The following is a 22,034-nucleotide window of genomic DNA, read 5'->3' as shown; positions in this document are numbered from 1 at the left end:
CTCCTTCAGCCATCTGGCAATCATAGCCTTAGAGGCTCTCTCTTCACTTTTTGTTCCACTGAACACCACAAACAGCTGATCCAACCTCCAAAAGCCATTAGTGACTTTTAAATAAACGCAACAGCGTGCAACGCACATCCAAGAGATGTAGATCCCTATCCTGAGGAGACCCACGCGACCAATCCGGAAAGGCCAGCAGCTCCACAGTCTGATTCACATGAAAGGAAGACACCATTTTCGGCAAAAAGGAGGGAACCGTACGTAAGGTCACCCTGTCCTCCGCAATACCCAGAAAAGAAAGTGCCTGAAACTCTGAAATCCGCCTGACCAAACAAATAGCCAACAGGAAAACCGTCTTCAATGTCAAATCCTTGACAGAGGCCAGTCTTAGGGGTTCAAAGGGTGCACCGCAGAGATCCTGCAAGACCAAACTGAGGTTCTAATTCAGATACACCTTCTGAACCGGAGGCTGCAAATGTTTAGCACCCTTCAGAAAACGCACGACATCGGGATGAGCAGCCAAAGACCTTCCTCGGAGCTTGCCCCGAAGACAACCCAAGGCCGAAACCTGGACGCAGCAAATTATAGGCCAGGCCTTTGGACAAGACTTGTTGTAGAAAGGACAAGATATGAGGATTTCCCACCGACAACGGGTCCAAATCCATGCCAAAGACATAGAAGTTCTCCTAGCCTGAAGCATAGTGGAGATAACTGGTTCCAAATAACCCTTCAGGCGCAACTGACACCTTTCAAAAGCCAAGTCACAAGACAAAAGTGATCCTCCCAATCTGAAAACATGGGTTCTTGCCGCAGTAGATCTGGCAAATGAGCCAACCGCAGAGGCCCGTCAATTGCCAGATACACCAGATCGGCGAACCATGGACGACGAGGCCACTCTGGCGCCACTAGCACCATGCTCCCTGGATGTGCCTCAATACTCAACCAATGAGTGGGCACAGAGGAAACACATACAGCAGAATCCTGGTTGGCCACGGGCATACCAGGGCATTGAGTCCTACGGACTCTGGCTCCCTTCGATGACTGAAGAATCTTGCTATCTTTGCACTGGCTTGCGTTGCCATGAGATCCAACTGAGGAAGACCCCACCTGGCACAAATGTGATTCCAGGCTTCCGGGGACAGTTCCCACTCCCTGGGATCCAGCTGTTGCCTGCTGAGCAAGTCCGCCTGCATGTTGTCCACTCTTGCAACGTGCGAGGCCACAATCCCCTCGAGATGACGCTCTGCTCACACAAACAATAGTTGTGTCTCCCGAGCAACAGCGCGACTCTTCATCCCCCCTTGTCAACTGATGAACGCTACTGTCATTGCATTGTCTGAAAACACTCCATCCATCCCCGGACGACCGGCAAGAATGCCTTCAGGGGTCTGTGTATCGCCAGTCTCCAGACAATTGATTGACCAGGATGCATCTGCCGTTGACCAAAGACCCTTGGCAGACCGCCCCAGGCACACCTCTCCCCAGCCCTTGAGGCTGGCATCTGTGGTGACCACCACCCAGTCCAGGGGCTCCAGGTCCACTACTTTCTCCAGGTTGCTCCTTGATAGCCACCACAAAAGACTGGATCTGGATTCTCCTTGCAGAGGCAATGGCAGATGATACTCCCCCATAACAGATTCCACCTGGACAACAGCTCTCTTTGTAAAGGACATATGTGAGCAAAGGCCCACGAAACGAAATCCAATGTCGAGGTCATGGAGCCCAGTACTTGTAGGTAGTCCCAGACCTTCTGCACTGACAGACTAAAGAGCTGCTTCACTTGTGCTTGCAACTTTGTCAAACTCTCCGCCATCAGGAACACCCTGTCTTTCCTGTCTCAGGGCTGCCACCATGACTACCATCACCTTTGTGAAGGTTTGGGGAGTCATAGCCAACCTGAAGGGAAAAGCCCAAAACTGGAAGTGTCGTCCCAGCACCATGAAACGGAAAAACTTCTGATGGTCTTCCTGAATGGGAATATGCAGATAGGCTTCGGTCAGATCCAGGGACGTGTGGAATTCTCCTTTGCAGACCACTGCTATTACGGTATGTAGTATCTCCATCCAGAAACGTGACACTTGCAAGGCTACATTTACCTTTTGCAAATCCAAAATGGGGCAGAAAGTGCCCTCCTTCTTTGGCACCATGAAATAAATGGAGTACCTCCCCCATCCATGTTTGCTCAGTGGAACCGGAGTGATGGCCTCTAAGCTTAGCAACCTTTGCAGAGTCTGTTCTACTGCATCCCTATTGCTGCGAGACAAGCAGTGGGGACTCCAGAAAGACCTGACTGGGCATAAAAATTCCAAGGTGTAGCCCTCTCTTACCACCTCCAGCACCCACCAGGCCACAGTGATCTTGTTCCACTCCTCGTAAAAACGGGACAACCGGTCTCCTACCGCTTCCAGCAAGAAGTGAACGGGCCTGGCTTCATTGCGAGGCCTTATCTCCTCCGGTCCCCTGACCGGAGCCACATCTGGAGGATCTGCTGGTGTCCCAAAAGGGCTGCTGATGACCTGACAAATTGCTTCAACCCAGGAGGTTGCAGCCCCTCTTCCGGAATAAAACCTCCTTGAATCCCAAAACCAGGATCACGGTGGAAATACTTTCTTTGAACTTATCATCCTTGGGCAACCTGTTTCCCTTGGATTCTTTGAAGGACTTCATCAGCTGATCCAGCTTCTCCCCGAACTGCAATTTTGCCTTAAAGGGGAGATTACACATGTGGGCCTTGGCCGACATATCCACCGACCAATTGCATAACCAAAGAAGCTGGCATGCCAAAATCGCTGCGACCATTCTCCTGGCAGAGGCATGCACCAACCACATAAGCATCTCCAGCTTCCAGCCGAGCCAACTGGACGGAAGCAAGTGTCCCGCTAGGCACCTGCTCCTTCTGAATCCAGCATAAACAGGCCCGCTGCATCATAATGGCACACACCTCGACTTGAAGGCTTAAGGCAGACACCTCAAACATGCATTTCAACTGAATCTCCAATTTGCGTTCCTGCACATCCTTAAGCGCAGCTGAACCTGCAAACGGAATCGTGGTCTTCTTGGTCATAGCCGAGACTGCTGCATCCACCTTAAGCATCTTTAGGCACTCCAAATGTTCCTCCATCCAAAGATAGAGCTTCGCCATAGCTCTACTGACATTCAAGCCAGCCTCCGGGAAATCCCACTCCCGGCTGATCAGTTTCTGTATCTTCTTAGGCAATGGAAAGGCTGTAGGCGGACCCTGCAGTCCATCCAGGACTGGATTGACACCTTCATTATCCGACTCCTCCTGAGTCCATTTAACCCCCAATTCCTCCAAAACTTGAGGAATGAGAGGCTGCAGTTCCTCTTTCTTAAATAGCCGGACCACCCGAGGGTCATCCCCTCCGGAATGGTCTCATCGAGATCTGGATTATCCTTATTCAAATCAGGATCCAGTAGCTGACCCCATCAGGAACCCCGCCCGGATCTGCCCCCTGCGGTGACACCTGATCTAGCGTCTCACCCGAATCATCCAGGTCCCTGGAGTCTTCGTTCACTACAGCACGGTGCAGCCCCACGCACTTCAGGAAATCCCCCAAAGCGCCCATGGATGCCATCCTCAGTCTTTTGGGAAGTTGGAACAACACATCCTGGATCTCTTAACTCCCACACACTTCCTAGCCAGGAAGGACCTGTGAAGTAGCAGGACAAACTCCGGGGAGAAATCCTCCAGATCGTCCATCCCTCCCTGAGAAAGAAGACAGTGTCCCGAATCCGTTCCCTCATGGTCACCCTCAGCATCCTGCACAGCAGGAGAAAGAGGGAGAGAACTGCTTACTGGAGGGGAGGACTCCCCCCTGCACTGCAGTTCAGCTCGCAAACTGCGGGAAGCCTTCTTTGACTTCGACCACCCCCCGCGGAGGATCCCTCTACTCCCGAAGCACAGCCTGTGCATAAGGAGTGGGAATCGAGAAGGGCTGGCCCTGCACACAGCCACACATGGTTTCGTTGCCATGGCACCACGTAGCCATACCTCTGCGCGATCAAAAACGCGCCTCTAACGAACAGGCTGTACCACGAGAGAGCATGTCAGGCCTGTACGCTCGCAAGCAGCATGCATCGGAGCCACAGCAGGCTGAAGAACGTGCCAAAATCAAGCCGCACAAAGTTTCCCCACCTGGGAAAACACACCAAATCGCAGCACTTGCCCCACCTCCACCTGCAGACCTCGACAGCTCCCGCTAACTGCCCTGATCTGTGCCGCTGATCAAACCTCCTGGCTGACACGAACGCTGACTTCCCCCTACTTCTCTTTTTTTGTTTAAAAAAAAAAAAAAAAAAAAAAAAATTAACCCAAAGCTAAACAGAGGAACAAAAAAGGTTACTTCCCTTTATCGAGGCAGCGGCTGACAGGAGGAGAGCACAGAGACTCAGACGGAGCCAGTCCCTTGACTATCTAAGACTCCAGTACCACAGACTAGCACAGTCATGGGTGTCCAACCCCCCTATTCACCCGACTCCACTCAAGGGATGGCCCACAAACTTAACACCTTGAGGAGCTGCTCCAAATTTTTAATGTCCAAACTTTCAGTCAGGACTGCAGGTTTTGCACGTCTACCATCTGCTGGAGACAGAAAACCTGAGGGACTTCAGGTGGCACTTTGGATTATATAGCAGTGTCCCAAAGTTTTGTTCTCTGCCTCTATCTGCTGGTAGGGATGCATAAATCCACTTGTATGGACTGATCTGGGTATGTTTGGGAATTAGGATTATTCTTGCTGCAGTTCTCATAACATGTTCACCTATTTGGTAGGCATTCTTTAAGTTAAATTGGAAGCTACAGACTCCAAAAGGTTTAAACAGATGGAGGTAGATCTTAAAAAAGTACGCACGCGCGTACTTTTGTTCGCGCAACCGGCGCAAACAAAAGTATGCCCGATTTTGTAAGATACGCGCGTAGCCACGCGTATCTTATAAAATCCGGGGTCGGCGCGCGCTGAGCCACGCAGCCTGCCTCGGACGGAACTTTCCTTCCGCGTCCCCCCACCTTCCCCTATCTAACCCACCCCCCAGCCCTACCTAAATCCCCCCCACACCTTTGTTGTGCAAGTTTCGCTACTTGAGGCAGGCGTAACTAGCGCGCGCCGCCTCGGCATCCCCCGGCACTGCGGGCTGTGCCGGGGGACTCGGGAACGCCCTCCCAGCTCGCCCCCGAACCGTCGCCAAGCCCCCGGACCCGCCCCCGGATACACCCCGGCCTGCCGACACGCCCCCCCCCGACATGCCCCCTCCCGCCCCTTTTACGAAGCCCCAGGACTTACGCACTTCCCGGGGCTTTGCGCACGCCAGCATGCAAATGCCCTGCACGCGTAAATCCGGCAGGATTTACAAGCGCAGGGCTTTTAAAATCTACCCCGTGGCATCCTCAAGTAATTCCCCCTTTCTGAAGCATTTCTCTCCCACTGTTACCTTTCTAGAGAGACTTTGCTGTGCTTTGAGAGACTTTTCTAGTACACGGTTAGTAGTTACATTTCCTTTTCAGAATTCAACTTTGGTAATATTTCAGAGAAGCTTCCAGAAGGCCCAAAATATTATTCTCATGATGGTTAAGTACACTGGAGGGGTTTCCTGCTGTCATGCAAGTATGAGAGGAAAAACAGAAGTACCAGAAACACTACAAACCCTATCCACTCCCTTATCTGAGGAAGGCATTCACCCTCTTCACCACTATCAGCCCAACTTCTACATTTTTTAAATGACTTCAACTGCAGAAACACTCTTTCACTGAAGTTCATTTTACATTTGAGTTGGAAGAAAAATTAATCAAAACCTTTTTCAGTTTAAATTTAAAAATGAGAACGTACCTGCAGATTCCGTTTGCTCTTCCGGATGTTGTGCTGCAGCAAAAAGTTATTTGTCTCCAATGCAAACCGGCTGTACTGGTCATCCAGCTGCGAGAGGAGGTCGTGGAATAGCAGGGTGGCAAAGGACACATTGGTTGACGCGTGTTCCCTAGAACAGGGCACAAAGAGGTTTGATCGCTTGTCGATGTTTCTAATCTGAAAATACCAGAGCCTTCTGAACAGAAAATTAAGAATCTGGAAGTGGAATTCCTGGACATTCAGGTTTTGAAGGTCAGAAAACCAAACCTTTAACAATGCATCTGACAACAAAATTGGAAAGATGAATGCCATGGAGCACGCAAAACTTCCAAAAGTGTTCTTTATACAGAAAGCAAATTTCCAAACTGTTTGTGTAGGTAAGCGAATGTAAGACTTTGTGCTTGTGTGTGAGTGAGTGAGTGAGAGAGCAAGAAGCCGATTTTGTGAGAATATAGGAGCGTGAGAGTCAGAGGCAAGAGTTGTGGGTGTTCTGTGTGTAAGACGTAAGCTTTGTGAGTTTGTGAGAGAGAGGGAGGCTATGTGTGCATGCATGACACTTTGAAAGTTTCTGATTTGAAGAGGGGGCACCTAGTCACATACACACAGTCTGTGCCAGTTCTGGGGTATAGGTTGTACAGTATTAATATTAGGTATGCACCAGCAGCTTAGAACAAGATAGGTAGCATCTGCAATACCCTCTCTGATGTGTCTGCCAGAAGCCAGTGGGACTGCATCAGATCTCACAATACAAAGGTGGGGAATCTCTCCACCATATAGATAAGCTACTGAAGTGCAACAGGACAATTTTTTTTAATCGTATCTTTTCAACCTGAAGCAACTGGCGAAAGAGCTAAAATTCCTCTTTTTCTTGCAAGTCCATATTTTCCTCAGGCATAGAACGAAGAAAATATCTTCATTACACAAGGCCCTAACTACACGTCCAAGTAAGGTGGAATATAAAAAGCTTTTAAATTAACAAGGGGGTCTTATAACATTTGCAAGTTATGTTCAGTCATAGCTACATTTATGATGGATGATGAATGATCGTGGTTCTGTAGCATGTGGGTAAGACCTTTGGGTCTACCCCCATGGATGTTATTTTGACAATATACCAAACTGCTTTTCTAATCACATTCAGGCAGATACACAGTTTTGCCTCTATTTGAACGCTCATTTTGTGAATGTAAATTTTACTGCCGATGCAGTTTTATGCTCACAAAATGAGTGTTCTAAAATGGGAGTACTGCTTAGCGCCCTCGCATGGAAATCCCATGCAAGTGAGGGCATTAAGCATTACTCCCAGATGCAGAGAGGTGCGTAGGCCCAGCCAGGATTTTCTTAGTGCTGGAAACTTAACTGCAAAGTCAGAGATGAAGTTAAGTTTCCAGCACTGCTGCGTTGGCAAATAAAACCCATTAAAAAACAACAACAAAAAAAAAAAAAGTAAAAAAATTGACAAATACACTTTGCAGCTATGTAATGACTTATCTAGGTAAGTGTTGGCAGTCACCGCCACTTACCGGAAAAAGTCAGTACTTATCTGGCATGGATTGCTGCTGCTATTTATCTGCTGGATAAGTCAGTACTTATCTGGATAAGTGGCGGTGGCTGCCACTGCACGATCTCTCCCTGTCACGGATGACTCCCTCTCCCTTCCTGAGTTAAAATGTGCATTGGGCCTGTGCAGAATGCACATTTTATAAAGTAACACATTTTTTATTTTAAATTCACAAAGCATTAGCACATCATTAGCTTGCTGCATTGGGAGCTAAAAAAAAAAAAGTTACCACCTGAACATTAAAAATGTATGTTGAAATCCAGTGCACGGTCTTAACAGGCAAAATGCTGTATTGGTCTGATTGTTGGCATTAATTTCAGACCGGAAGCTGATTATTACTTTGACTATAATATATCATATGGTTATTTATGTACCTGATCCCCCGCCCTCCAAGTAAGTTACTCTGTTTGTTACCTGCCTTGAACAGGTTTACAACCCTCAGATAGGCAAGCTATATATCTTAAACCTCAAAAAGGTCCTTGCTCATGGAGTCAAGTTATTGGAAGGCAGGAAAGCTCAACTGGGAACTTCCTAGGCCACCAATCCTGCACCCTCTCTCTCCATCTGCTTTTATCAATGCTCTATCCAGGGTAGGCAATCAGCTGCTAAACCTATATTTTAAAATATGCCTGCATATGGCCCCTTAGTAGCACAACCACAAAAATGAACCATGAGATAAAAATCGGGATCTCGTCTCTCACACATTAAAACTAGTCAGCCCTTGTTGTCTTCATCCCATACTGCACCTAGAGCATCAAGCTGAAATGTGGATGAACCAAACTGAAAGCTGTTGCCTTCATGCTTCCTGGGACAGTATTTTCAGATGTCACTCATCTCCCCATAAATTTTGAAAGCATTGATACCAAGGAGGACAATTTTCAAAAATAATCTGTGTGGGTAAAAGAGGGGTTTTTTTTTCTCTCTCTTTTTTTTTTTGTATTATTTTTTTTAAATCACCCTTTCCAATGGCAGCTGAGTCCATGTGTGACGTTTAGCTGCAGGGACACATTTGGGCCATAAAGGAAAGACACCCACGTGGATGTCATGTCCAAGTCTTCATGTCTACTCTTCTGCAGAAAAGCACCCACAGAAAAAGCAGGTGCAAGTGATCACATGTACCCTGTACCTGAGGCCAAAACATCAAAGTGAAAGCATATACTTTGGCTTTGAAAATTGGTGCAGAGCCCCACAGGTTAAAAAAAAAAAAAAAAAAGCATGCACGGTCTTTGGCCCGATGCAAACTGTCCCCTTAACAGACTTGGGAGCTTTTTTCCCCCAAAATATTCCTGCAGAGCCGTGCATTACAAGACAGGCTGGAAGGTATTAAGCCCAAACATCTGCACAAAGATCGCTGGCACCCTGGAAGCCTCCTGCCCTGGAACAGGTTTCAAACACAAAAAAAAACCATGGCCCTGAAAATTAAGGGGATGCCTCAGAGTCATGGCAATGCTCAAAATTCATCATGAGCAGGTGAACAGTCCTTAAGGTAAGTATAAAGAACTACTGGGGCGTTCCCTCCGCTCAGGATTGGAGGGATTTAGGAAGAAAAAAAATCCATAAACTCCAGAGGATTCTCACCCGTGCCACCACCAGGTACCCCACAACTGGTAAACATTTTTTTCCCCCCAAATGTGGGTAGCACTGCTGCTTTAAGGAATTTTCAAAGATATTTATGTGCAACCCCTGCCCCCCCCCCCCCCAAATATACACACAATTTTATACACATAAATGGTCTGTTAGAAACTTCTCGATATTGCGTGCAAAAAGCAGGCGCGTAATTCATTTTCCGCGCAAACTTGTGTGCATGCAGAAAAAAAAGAGAGGGGCTCTGTGGGAGTGAAGTTGGGATTTACCTACATTTTTTACTTTAAATAGTATGCTTGTAAATCCACACACACAAGTTACACCATACCAGGAGCAGACGTAACTTGTGTGAGGAAATCTATTTGCCTGCTTCCCAAGAATTTTCTAAACTACACTATGCGCATACTTTCACTCTGAAAATTGTGTGTGAACTGTGGGGGAAAAAGTAACCCTTCTGTAAAACTTCACATGCCTAATGTTGGTTCAAATATAACTTTGTGAAAATCTCCTATGCACATAACTACAACAGGCATTTATTTGTACTAATTTAAATTTGACAGATTTGTTAAAACAGAAAACAAAAAAAAAAAGTTATGACAACTTATAAAAACTTGTTCTCACCAATCCTGGTTCTCCAGCCACTGTGCCAGGTACTGCCGGATCTCCATAGGGAAGCTATCATCATAAAGTTGGTGAACTTGTTCCAGAAACTTGGAGTCGAGTTGCTGCAGCAGGTACCATTGATTCATCTTGTCTAAACAAAAAGGAAAATTGGTTCTTATCTGCTAATTTTCGTTCCTGGAATACCACAGATCGTTCCAGACTCCTTGCCAGCAGATGGAGATGGTGAAGAAAAGCTTTACTGACAATCGGGCCGATACAGTAGTTAGCCAGAGTTTGGACGCGTGTTTTCGATGCGCTAGCTTTACCCCTTATCCAGTAAGGGGGTAATAGCGCGTCAAAAACGCGCGTCCAACCCCCGAAAACAATAGCGCCTGCCACATGCTGGCGCCCGCAACAAGGCTAGCATTAATTTCTGCCGGTATTAAGTCGGATATTAAGTCTGCCGATATTAAGTCGGAGGCCCCAAAATTTAAAAAAAAAAAAAAATTTAAACCGGCCTGTGGGTCGGAAGACGGACGCTCAATTATGCCGGCATCTGTTTTCTGAACCCGTGGCTGTCAGCGGGTTTGAGAACAGACGCCGGCAAAATTGAGCATCCCTAGGGCCTCTTTTTACCGTGGGCCCTCATTTGCATACTAAATCGCATGCACAGGAGTGCACTCGGAGCGCCGGCTCTCCCTTGGGTTCTACTGTATTGGCCTGAATGCTACTTAACTTAGAGTACCACCTGCTGTCCCTCAGTATAACATGTACCCAAGCCGAGAATAACTAACAATAACTGAGACTCTCAACCCCCCTGAATGACCAGAAGGCGGAGCCTCTATGGAAAACTCATTCCAAGAACATTAAGCAGAAGATCATATAACCAAACAAACTGCCATGTCAGGTGAGAACACATTTTCCTTTCCTGTTCATAACCCAGATGAGTCCAGATGCCTGGGATGTACCCAAGCTCCCCTACGATAGGCGGGAATGTGATAGCCCCACTCACAATACACTCTCTACAAACCCATCAGAGTCTGAATCCCAGACATCCAAGCGATAATGTCTGGAGAAAATGTGTAACTTCTTCCAAGTAGCCACCCGACATATTTATTGTGAAGAAAACAGCCGATTTGGTCCATGAGGTTGCCTGCGCCAGAGTCTGGTGAGCCCTTGGACCCTCTGACCCTGGATGGCCTTTACAAATATATGCCAAGCTAACATGTCCTTAAGCCACCTCACAGTAGTAGCCTTGGATGCCCTGCACCCCTTTCTTGGCCCATTCCAAAGCACAAAACTACGAACCGATCTCCGGAAACCATTAGTAACTTAGAGATACCTTAACAACCCCTGCCGCATATCCAACACACGAAGTTCCTTCGCGTGCGGCACAGATGAATCCAAATTCGGAAAGGTTGGGAAGTTCCACTGTTTTGACTAAGATGAAAGAACAAAACAAACCTTCAGCAGAAATGAGGGCACCTTTTGCAAGGCCACCCCATTCTCCGTAATCTGAAGAAAGTGATCTCTACAAGACAACATCTGAAGCTCTGAAATTCTTCTGGCTGAGCAAATCACCACCCAAAATAAAAAAAACAAACAAAAAAAAAACCAACTCCGCTTTCAGCCTTAAATCCTTTAGCGTAGTCCTCCACAATGACGCGAATGAAGCCTCACATAACACCCTCATTACCAAATTAACAGGGTCATTTATCATTCTACGTTAGGGCCTGACTGCGCATTAAATGGGTCTAACTTGTCTATATCACGTGATATCGCGCAATAGTGCACTATTTCAGCATGCTATAAGCGATATTTTATATGTCCCCGCCCAGATCCCCTCCCCTATTACAAGGATCTTCTTTGATTGCATGAATAATGCAAATGTATGCAAAGAAGATCATTTCTAGACAATTTTATGGTAATATGTTATCACGGCCGACCGAGAACGTGATCAGCCGTAACAAAATAACTACACCTCCCTGGCATGTGTTAAATGCGACAAAGGAGGCCCAGGACCCTAATGCAGGTCCCACCGTACATTTAAAGCGGTAGGGAAAAAAATATAAATAATTTAAAAAAAAAAAAAAGCCCACAGCCAAATGGTGAGGTTGAGCGGGAGTCACTGCTGACCCTCATTTCAACCCAGGGCCACCAGTCGAGGTGCCCCCCCCCCCACAATGAGCAAGCCCCTAAGTCCGATCCCCGAACCTTACCACATTCACATGGCTGGGGCAAGGTGGGGGTCGGCACCATTTTGGAAAATGGCGCAGACCGGGATGGGTGCAAGGGTGCTCCCATCCTCAATGCAGAATCCATTAAATGTAAGGAGGTCTCTGGTTGCTCATTTGGGGAGGGGGGGCTGGGGAAGCCGCTGCCGTGTGCTTACTGTACTTATTTATTTTTGGGGAGTCGGGGGTCGCCTCAAATGGCACCCAAGGTTGAAACGGGAGTCAGCAAGGACACCTGGCTCTACCTCCTCATTTGGGCACAGGTAATTTCTTGCACAGTCAGCGGTCCTTTAAGATGATGGTGGTCCCGTGGGATTGGGGCCACCCAATCCCCTGCTTGTCACATTTTTTTTGTGTTGCAATGTTTTGCCTTGACACAAAACACACCATGGAGCTGCAATGTGTTTTTGGGGGAAGGGCCCACTGTCGGCGCTACATCCCCCACAATAGTGGGAAGCCTCCTGTGAAGACACATCGCAATTTAATGAATCTAGTCCTAAGATTCCATGAGGGGACACACCTTCAGCATTGGGGACCACAAGTATTTTGCCCCTCGAAAAAAACAAAGTCACAGCCAGATGCGAGGCCAGGGACACTCCCTGCACCTTACCACAAAGACAGCCTAAAGCCACCACCTGTACCCAAAGGAAATGATAGCTTAGAACCCTCACTAGACCTTTCTGTAAAAAGGTCAAGGTACGGAAAATTGAAGCCCAAGTAAGTTGAATGCCCTGTTCAACATACCAAGCCTCAAAACTCCTCCACACCCTAACTTATGCCAAGGATGTGGACAGCTGTCCGCTTGCAGTAAGGTGGAATTGACTTCTATCTCAAGCAGTTCCTCTAAAAAACAAAGCCACAAGACAGAAGTGATCCACCTGATCCGCAAATATGGGACCCTGGCACAACTTTCTTGGAAGGTGTCTGAACCTTAACAGAATGTCCATCTCCAAGTTTCCTAGGTCCGCAAACAGTAGCAGACATGGTCATTCCAGAGCCATGAGAATCATAGGTGTCTCTCTATGCCCTGTAGCACCCTGCCTAGCAACGGCCATGGGGAAGATATAAAGAAGAATCACCGGTGGCCATGGCACCATCAGAACATCAATTCTTTCTGCTGCCTGTGACCATAGAAACTTTGGCATTTTGTCTTGACACCATCAAGAGCATGCAAAGTGTTCTCCACCTGGCCCAAATTAGATGCATTGCTTTGTTTGACAGCTCCCATTCTCCGGGGTGCAACTTTTGCCTGTTGAGAAAATCCGCCTGCACGTTGACCACCCTAACTATGTGAGATACTGCCAGGTGCTGCTTCGCTCAGTGAACCAACAAGTGAGTCTACTTAGAAACCATCTGACTTTTGGTCTCTGTCAGCTGATATAAGCCACTGTTATTGCATTGTCCAATACAACTTGCACTGCCCGACCTTGTAACCATGGCAGAAAGGAAATCAAGACTAAGCGCACCACTCTTGACTAACTGATTGATAAGACCATGATGCCTCCTTCTTTGACCATTGGCTCTAAGCAGTCTGGCCCTGACACACTGCTCCCCAATTGGAGAGACTGGCGTTGCTGGCCCCTATCACCCAATCCTGGATTTCCAATTCCATCCCCTGTGCCAGATTGACCTGATCTCCGGGGTGGGGGGGGGGGGGGAGAGATCAAAGGAACTGGACCACCAGCTATTCGAAACCCTCCCTCAATATGCAGGGACGAGCCAGCATCAAGGATCACCAAACCCCTCCTCGTCCACCTCACCAGGGAGGATGGACCACACCAGGAACCTAACACCTAGGAGGAAGCTCCTGAAATAAATCCATCTTCCTCTTTTTTTTTTTTTTTTTTTTTTAAACTTCAGACTGCAGGTTTTAAACTTCTACCATCTGCTGGAGACACAGAAATACTGAGGGGCTGCAGGTGGCACTCTAGGTTAAGTAGTAGTGTCAGTAAAGCTCTTCTTCTGTCTCCATCTGCTGGCAAGGAGGCAAAACCCAGGAATCTGGACTGATCTGGGGGTATGAACAGGAAGAATGCATTATCAAGATGAAATGATTCACGGCCATTAAAACCCGAGAAACTGTGAGGAACTGCAGCCCGCACTGATGCGGCAACAATTTTTGTACTCGTTATTTATCTTGATGGTCATCTTGCACTTTATTGTAATCCACCCAGAACTACTTGTCCTGAATAGGTGGAACAGGAAAGCTTTTTAAATAAAATATATAAATATCGGGAACTGGGCATACAGATGGCAGATGAAATGTCATGCAAAGTGATGCACATAGAAAAAATAGTCTTAACCATAGGGCCAATTTTTTTTTTTTTTTAAACAATCCTGGAAAAGGAGTGTAAAGAGGAAGACATCACAGCTCGGCAAATGTTGACAGGAGACAACAATCTAACTTACACCCATGACACTGCCTGAGCCCTAGTGGAATGAGCCCCAACCTGACTAGGCAAGGGCTGACCAGCATCCACATACACGGCCATGACTACCTCCTTAATCCAGCGAGCTATTGTAGCCCGCAATGCTGGCTTGCCCTATTTACTACCAACTTGAAAGACAAACAGGCAATCTGTCTTCCTGAGAGGTCTAGAAACCTCCAGATATCTCACGGTATGACTCTTAACATCCAAGGAACACAACATGCAATAGTCCTTCACATCCATTTTTCTATCCAGAGACAGCAGGAAAATAGACTGATTCAAGAGAAAATCTGAGACCACTTTTGATAGAAAGGAAGGAACAGTACACAGCTGTATTGCTCCTGGAGTCACTTGGAGGAACGGCTCCCGGCAAGACAGGTCTTGCAGCATGGATATTCTACATGCCAAACAAATTGCCACGAGAAACATAGTTTTTAAGATCAGTAACCGCAAGGACATGATATGCATCGATCGAAATGTAGGGCCCACCAAGAAATCCAAAACCAGAATAAGACCCCACAAGGGTACTGTAACAGCAAAGGAGGATGAAGATGTTTCCCTCCTTTCAAAAAACAGGCCACATCTGGATGAGCCAACAAGGGATCATCAAGCCGCTACTTGTACCTTTAAGGAATTAAGGGCAACCCTTTATTCAATCCATCCTGCAAAAATTCCAAAATGAGTAGGGTCTTCACATCTAGCTTCAAACACTTACCAAACCCACACATAGGATAAGGAAGTGGAGAACTTTCTTGCTCGTAGTAAGGTGGCAATCACCTTAGTAAAATATCCACGCTACAGCAACTAAGTCTTCTCAAGGGCCATAACGTAAGACAAAATTGAGTCTGATCTTCATGAAGAGCAGGCCCCTGCCGCAGCAGATCCCTGTGTGCTAGAAATCAGAGGGGGAGGTCCACCAGGAGCCTTCGCCGATCTGCATACCATGGTCTCCTAGGCCAGTCTGGTGCCACCAGAAGCACTTGTGACCTGGATCTGCTACTTTTGAAACATGATACTGAGGCTTGATGGACCCTCGGTCTGACTCAGTATGACATTTCTTATGTTCTTATATGTTTCTTCAAGCAGTCTGCTGGACTTGAGTTTTTTTCACCGAGTGACTTATTTCATGCCATTCATATTAAGTCAAGTTTGAGCAATGCCCTAATATAACAGGTTCCCAGCCATTCCTGCAGTGAAATGTTCTCCTAGCTGGCACAACCAAGATCACTGCTAACCATGTGAATTAATGAGGGGTTATGGAGCCTTTAAGGTAGACCTGTAAAACAACAGCCTTTTGAACAACAAAAAGGCAGATGATTCCCAAGAGATTTTTATACAGATATCAAAGGTAGTTTTAAAGTAAGACAAGGAAGCAGAGGAGTCCATTATTAAAAACGAAACAAAATATGTAAACATGAAATACCAAGCAGCATACAGTTTCCTTCAGAGTTCAGTCATACTCAGTTCTCCAAAGTCACTCCACATTTTATTTGTATTAACGCTTACCTTGTTTTTATTTACGGCAACACCACCTTGTAAAATTCGTCTTTAATTTGTTTCTGTTCATAAAAATAAAATGAAGGAAAAAATTAGCAAACGCATTATTTTGTCTTTCAAACACATACACAAAGAAAGCAGAGTAAATATATAAACCACGACTTGTTTCATGTTACACATTTACTAGTTTGTACACTTCTCTCCTCCTGAGGGAAATTGGTTTACATCCTCAGGGACAGTTTTAGGGGTGTGTGTGAGGCGGGTAGTCGCCCTGAGCACTGCAGGGACAGAGGAGAAGAGGCCCAGCATAGCTACAGTGGATCCCATCCCACCACAGCCAAAGAAGAATCGTGTGGCCTTGGTGGATCCCATCCTGCCATGGCCAAAGAGAGGATCGGGGGGAGGGGGGCCATTAGTTGGGCAAGCGCTTTTCACCCTGGGTGCCAATTGCCCTAAATCCAGCCCTGTATGTTCTCTACATCAGGGTTGCTCAAACGGTCCTACAGGCCCCCCCCCCCTGTAGGACCGGTTTCAGCACACCTGCTCTACATAAAGGAATACTGAAATGGGTTTTCACTCTTCTAGTGCACAGTGGCATTGGCAAAAATAGGGAAGTGGCTTACCTGTAACAGGTGTCATCTGAAGACACACGCATAGACCATAAGACTGCGCTTAGCACCAAAGCAATGGATTCCTCCAGAGTTTTCTGGAAACAGCAAAAACGCCTTTCACTGCCCAAGCATGGTACTTCCTTTGCTGGCCCAGAAGCTCCCCTCATTTCCACATTAAACTTTGACTGAAACGGATGTTGTTATAAGATAAGGTTTACACATATAGAAAATTTTCCTAAAAATATTTTTTGGAGTTGAACAAAAGAAGTTTGGAGGTTTTTATGACCAATGATTGGAATGTGTGTTTGAAGTTCTTAAGCTTTTTTTGACTAGACTTTCTCAAATCCTGAGGTCTTTTCCTCCATGTTATAGAGTTGCAAGATCTAATTGTGGCAATTAAAATAATTTAAATATTTTGTGAAAGTATATTCTGTATATAATTCAGTTTTTCCATCAACTTTCACTGGCTTGTTGTGTTTGGAGATCAACAAAAAAAGGAAACACAAACTGCCAATGGGCAGGAAACATTTTGTTGGGACAAACCCTCTTTTAATGAAAAAGGTTAAGGATGGAGAATAATAAAAGAAAAGATGGAGTTGGGCTGTACCCCTCAAAGATACCATGGAGAACAGACGGCCCAAATCTACTATCCAGCTGGGAAGCTTTGTCCAGGCAATAATGAGACGTGAATGTATGAGACTGAATGCCACACCACAATCTTACAAATCTCCTACGGTTATCACTTTTAAAGCACTATTAGATATATGCAGTGCTGTACAGATACTATGATTATGGGTCTTGACATGACCCTCTAAGGTCAGACCTGCCTGGGTGTAACAGAATGAGATGCAATTTGCTATCCAGTTAGAAATGATGCATTTCATTATCACATTCCCAGGCCTGTTAGAACAAAGAAGAAACAACGTTAGGTGGACTTTCTACAGGTTGGAGTACACCCCAGCAAGAAAACTCTATGGTCTTTCCACCTTTATGGAGAGGAGGTCTAAGGAAAATTGTTGGAAGGATGAGTGACCAATGAAGGTGGAAATTCAACATCACTTTAGGCAAAAACATGGGAGTAGAAAGCCCCACCCTATTATGATGAAATCTGGAATGAGATGGTTAAGTCATTAGGACCTAGTCAGGTGTTTGAACTTATATTGCCAGACACTGCAAGATGTTACCTAACTTTTTCAACTATGATACTCTCTGTTAAAACCCTAATATCACTTTGTCCTAATATTTTTCTTGTAAACCATTGTGATGACAAAACCGAATGACGGTATACAAAACATGTTAAATAAATACATAAAAATAAAGATGCTTCAATTTAAACAAGTCTGGCATGAAGCAGACTATTACAGAATGTGCAGAAATGTGACTTCTTCCTACATGACGATGAGAAGTGCCAAATGGAATGAGGTGAATCCCAACAGTACTGGTTTTAAGGCCAGATTTTGAAAGATGTAGAAGGTATTAAAGCAGGTATTAAAGGATCTAGGGCCTTGCCCTAACAGATTGCAAATCTTATTGACTGCTAAAACCACAGCAATAAAATGAAATATTTCCTTCATATAACATTAGGTTAAATGGTCATAAGTTACTTTAGTCAAAACTGATGTACCTCATTGATGTTTAGGGAACCAACATATCATATTAAAAGCACCTCAGTTAAGTGGCCACCAATGAATTTTATGGAAAAAAAAAATGATGAGATAGAGAGATAACACATTTAAGACTATTCGGAGAAAATTCTTTTTCACTCAACGCACAATAAAGCTCTGGAATTTGTTACCAGAGGATGTGGTTAGTGCAGTTAGTGTAGCTGGGTTCAAAAAAGGTTTGGATAAGTTCTTGGAGGAGAAGTCCATTAACTGCTATTAATCAAGTTTACTTAGGGAGTAGCCACTGCTATTAATTGCATCAGTAGCATGGGATCTTCTTAGTGTTTGGGTAATTGCCAGGTTTTTGTGGCCTGGTTTGGCCTCTGTTGGAAACAGGATGCTGGGCAACTGAAGCAGCCATTGCATGGACTTCATGTGCTTTAGGTGTTGTAGATAGCTGTTCTGAACGCTTTTGATAGCAGACTTGTATGCAGTTGGATATCCAGGAAGATAAAGTTCTTTTTGATATTGGACATCCTGGAGCATTAGGGTTGAAAGAGAGGAAGAATTGTGAGGGTCTGTTATATGAATGGGAGCGTTTTTTGTAATAAGCAAGAGCACATTTACAATCTAGTGTGTGTGAATTTTACGGTCATTGTCATTCATGTGAGGTTTTGGATGGAAAGTGGGTAAAGTGATGGTTTGGTTAATGTGAAAAACTGAAACTACCTTTGGCAGAAAATTGGGGTGGGTGCATAGTGTAACTTTGTCATGGTAAAATTGTAAATAAGGAGGTAGTGAACCAAGGCTTGTAGTTCACTGATACACTTTGCTGATGTGAGGGCAGTTAAGAAGAGCACTTTCCAAGAAAGATATCTTAGATGACAAGTGTCCAATGGTTCGAAACGGGGTAGCATGAGTTTCTCGAGGACTATGTTGAGACCCACAGCACTGGCGGTTTCTTTGTCAGGGGATGTAAGCATTAGACCCCTTTCATGAATCTGGAGACAAGAGAATGACATGATATAGGCTTCCCGTTTAGGGGAGTATGGTAAGCTGCTATGGCACTTACATGTACTCAGAGTGAGACAGTGGCTAGGCCTTCGCTGTAGAGTAGATGGAGATAGGCCAGGAGATGTTCTGGTGGGCAAGTGAGTGAGTCCATACCAGCAGCTGAGCACCAGGAAGCGTAGCATGACCATTTTCGTTGGTAGCTGAGTCTAGTGGATGGTTTCCTGGAGAAGACTAGTATGTCCTGGAGAGGAGGGGAGATATTCAAGTTTTGTAAAAAGAGCCTTTCAATCTCCATGCCGTGAGGTGTAGTGAGGAATGGAGTGGATGAAGTAGCGATCCATTCTCCTGGATAAGTAACTGAGGGCTGCTGCCTAGGGAAGCTCGGACTGAGAATTAACAATTGTATCAAGTAACTATACCATGGTTGTCTTGGCCATGCTGGGGCAATGAGAATCAAATCTGCCTCATTCTTGATGCATCTTTGGACCTTGCGAGAGATGAGTGGTATCGGAGGGAACATGTACAGAAGACCTCGTGACCAGTTTATGAGGAACGTGTCCTGAACTAGTCAATGTGGGCTTGGATACTCTGAGCAAAACTTGTCTACTTTCTTGTTGCACTCTGTCGCGAAACGTTCATTGCAGGGAAGACCCCAAGTGGAAAAAAAATGTACTGCATTACCTCCTGATGTAGTTCCCATTCGTGGGGGTGAAATATTCTGCTCAGTTTGTCTGCTCTGGAATTGCTGATTCCGGGTAAGTTGCTTGCAGGGAGATAGACCTGTCATGGGCCCATTCCAGAATCCAGACTGCTTCTCTGCAGAGGTTCCAAAAACCTGACCCTCTTTCTTTGTTTATGTAAAACATTGTGACTTGTTTGTCTGTGTGAATCATCACCATCTTCTCATGCAGGGATTCTTTGAAGGGTCGAAAGGCGTTTCATACATCTCGAAGTTCCAGAAGGTTTATATGTTGATTGCTTTCCGTGGTGGACAAAAGTCCATGAGTTTGAAAATTGTCCAGATGAGCTCTCCATCCCTTGGGAGAGGCATCTGTGGTGAGTATTATTTGATGTCGAGGAAGCCGTAGAGGTGATCCCGTTAGTGTTGATTGGATTAGCCACCATTGTAGGTCTTTCTTCATGCTGACCGTTATTCTGATGGGGGTAGACAATGGGTGAAGGAACTGGGTCCATTGATGTTTCAGACATAGATAGATGCTGCCATGTGTCCTAGAACACTAAGGATTTGGCGGGCTGGAACAGTCGTACTGTGTAGTAGGACTGAAGACAGCGTGAAGAGAGCTAATGCTCGTGGGTGTGTCAGGAATGCTTTGTCTTGAATGGTATCTATATAGGCTCCGATGAACTGTAGGGTTTGCATTGGCTGTAGGTTTGACTTTTCGTAATTGATCAGTAGACCTAGATTGTCGAGGCAAGACTTGGTGTGAATCAGATTGTCCCGTAGAAGAGACTGGTTGGGTGCTACTATAAACCAGTCATCCAGGTAAGGAAATATTTGCACCCTCTGTCGACGGAGGTGTGCTACCGCTACTGCTAGACATTTGGTGAATACTCTAGGGGGCAGAGGATAGGCCAAATGGAAATACTTTGTACTGGAAATGTTTGTAGTCCATCTGGAAGCACAGGTAACACCAGGAATTGGGATGCATTGGTATGTGGGCATATGCATCCTTCAAGTCCAGTGAACACATCCAATTGTTGGGTTGAAGAAAGGGGAGAATGGTTTTGAGAGAAGTTATTTTGAATTTCTCTTTGTGGAGGTATTTGTTAAGCGCATATAGGTCCAAGATTGAACGTAGACCTCCTGACTTCTTGGGAATAAGGAAGTACCGTGAATAGAACCTGTGATGAGATTATGGGGAAGGTAATTCCCGAATGCACCTTTGTTGGAGGAGCAACTTGATTTCCCGAAGGAGAGGTCCCCGATGTGCTGTTTGATGTTTCGGAGGAACTAAGTGTGGGAGGGTTGGGAGGGATGTGAAATGGAGAAAGTAACCCTCTTTTATTATAGTGAGGACCCATTGGTCGGACGTGATGTTGTCCCAGGCTGGAAGGAACTTAGACAATCTGCCTCCTACCCAAGATGTCTGAGCTGGTGGTGAGGGTATTTCTAAAAACCCTGCTGGGTCTTTGAGGGTTGAGGATCTGTTTGTGGACGGGACTGTCGAGGGGCTCTGGGGCACTGTTGCGGTCCCTGCGGCTGGTAAGGCTGCTGTCTAGCAGGTTAGTATGGTGGAGGTCTGTAATAAGAGTATGGTTTGTAGTTCCTAGAATATCTGACCTTCCGGTAAGAAGAGTATTACCGTCTATATGATGAAGGCTGGTGCGGAGATGTCAGTGATAGCACTGCTGTCTTTTGATCCTTTATTTTTGTTACTGTATCCATAACCTTGTCGCCAAACAGGTTATCAGGACAGCATGGAAGATTTGCTAATCTGTTATGTACGTCGTCCTTGATGGCACTGAATCTGAGCCATGCGAGCCTCCTCGCTGCATTTGCTGAGGTTTTCAAAGAAATCTCAAAACCTTCATAAACGGAGCGAAGAAGGTGTCTGAGACCTTCTTCCATGTTATAATATTCGGTGGGTAGACTGGAGTCTGAGGATCCCTGTTGTAGATAAGGCTTTAGAGCCTGTAGGTTTTCAAATAGATAGTGTGCAATGAAAAACTGGCGATTCTGAATTTTCACATTTAGCATGCTGGACTGAAATGCTTTCTTTGCGAAATCATCCAGGGATTTTGTATCTCGAACTGGTGGAGTGTTCGAGTGCAGTCTAGACTTCCTCTCCTTTTGCATTGCAGATTCAATTACTATAGAGTAATGTGGTACCTGAACTGTTGAGTAAAAGGGGAGTCTCTCATACGGTATTTGAGGTCTATTTTCTTCGACGTCGGTGAGAGAGAGAGAGAGAGAGAGAGAGAGATGTCCCATGTTTTCTCCATAACCATAGTTAGCACCAAATGTTGCAGAAGTGCTATAGGTTCAATGGGATTGTCAAATACTTTTAGGATCCCCAA

The 22,034-nt window shown here is 45.7% G+C and overlaps 1 protein-coding gene across 3 annotated transcripts in view; it reads right to left on the bottom strand.

Moving 5' to 3' along the window:
* Positions 1 to 22,034, bottom strand: part of STAT1 (signal transducer and activator of transcription 1) — a 167,647-nt gene that overhangs the window by 130,296 nt on the left and 15,317 nt on the right. For all 3 annotated transcript variants that reach the window (XM_029606088.1, XM_029606091.1, XM_029606089.1), the window contains exons 2-4: positions 15,776 to 15,828; positions 9,625 to 9,757; positions 5,844 to 5,991 (exon numbers count right to left, since the gene is read on the bottom strand). In XM_029606088.1, the coding sequence (XP_029461948.1) occupies positions 5,844 to 5,991; positions 9,625 to 9,752 (276 nt within the window). In that variant the 5' untranslated portion in view covers positions 9,753 to 9,757; positions 15,776 to 15,828. The remainder of the gene's footprint in view (positions 1 to 5,843; positions 5,992 to 9,624; positions 9,758 to 15,775; positions 15,829 to 22,034) is intronic.

The sequence above is a fragment of the Rhinatrema bivittatum genome, chromosome 6, assembly GCF_901001135.1.
Source record: "Rhinatrema bivittatum chromosome 6, aRhiBiv1.1, whole genome shotgun sequence".
NCBI classification, from domain to species: domain Eukaryota; kingdom Metazoa; phylum Chordata; class Amphibia; order Gymnophiona; family Rhinatrematidae; genus Rhinatrema; species Rhinatrema bivittatum.
The sequence above is the reverse complement of the archived record's forward strand: the minus strand, read 5'-3'. Positions and strand labels throughout refer to the sequence as shown.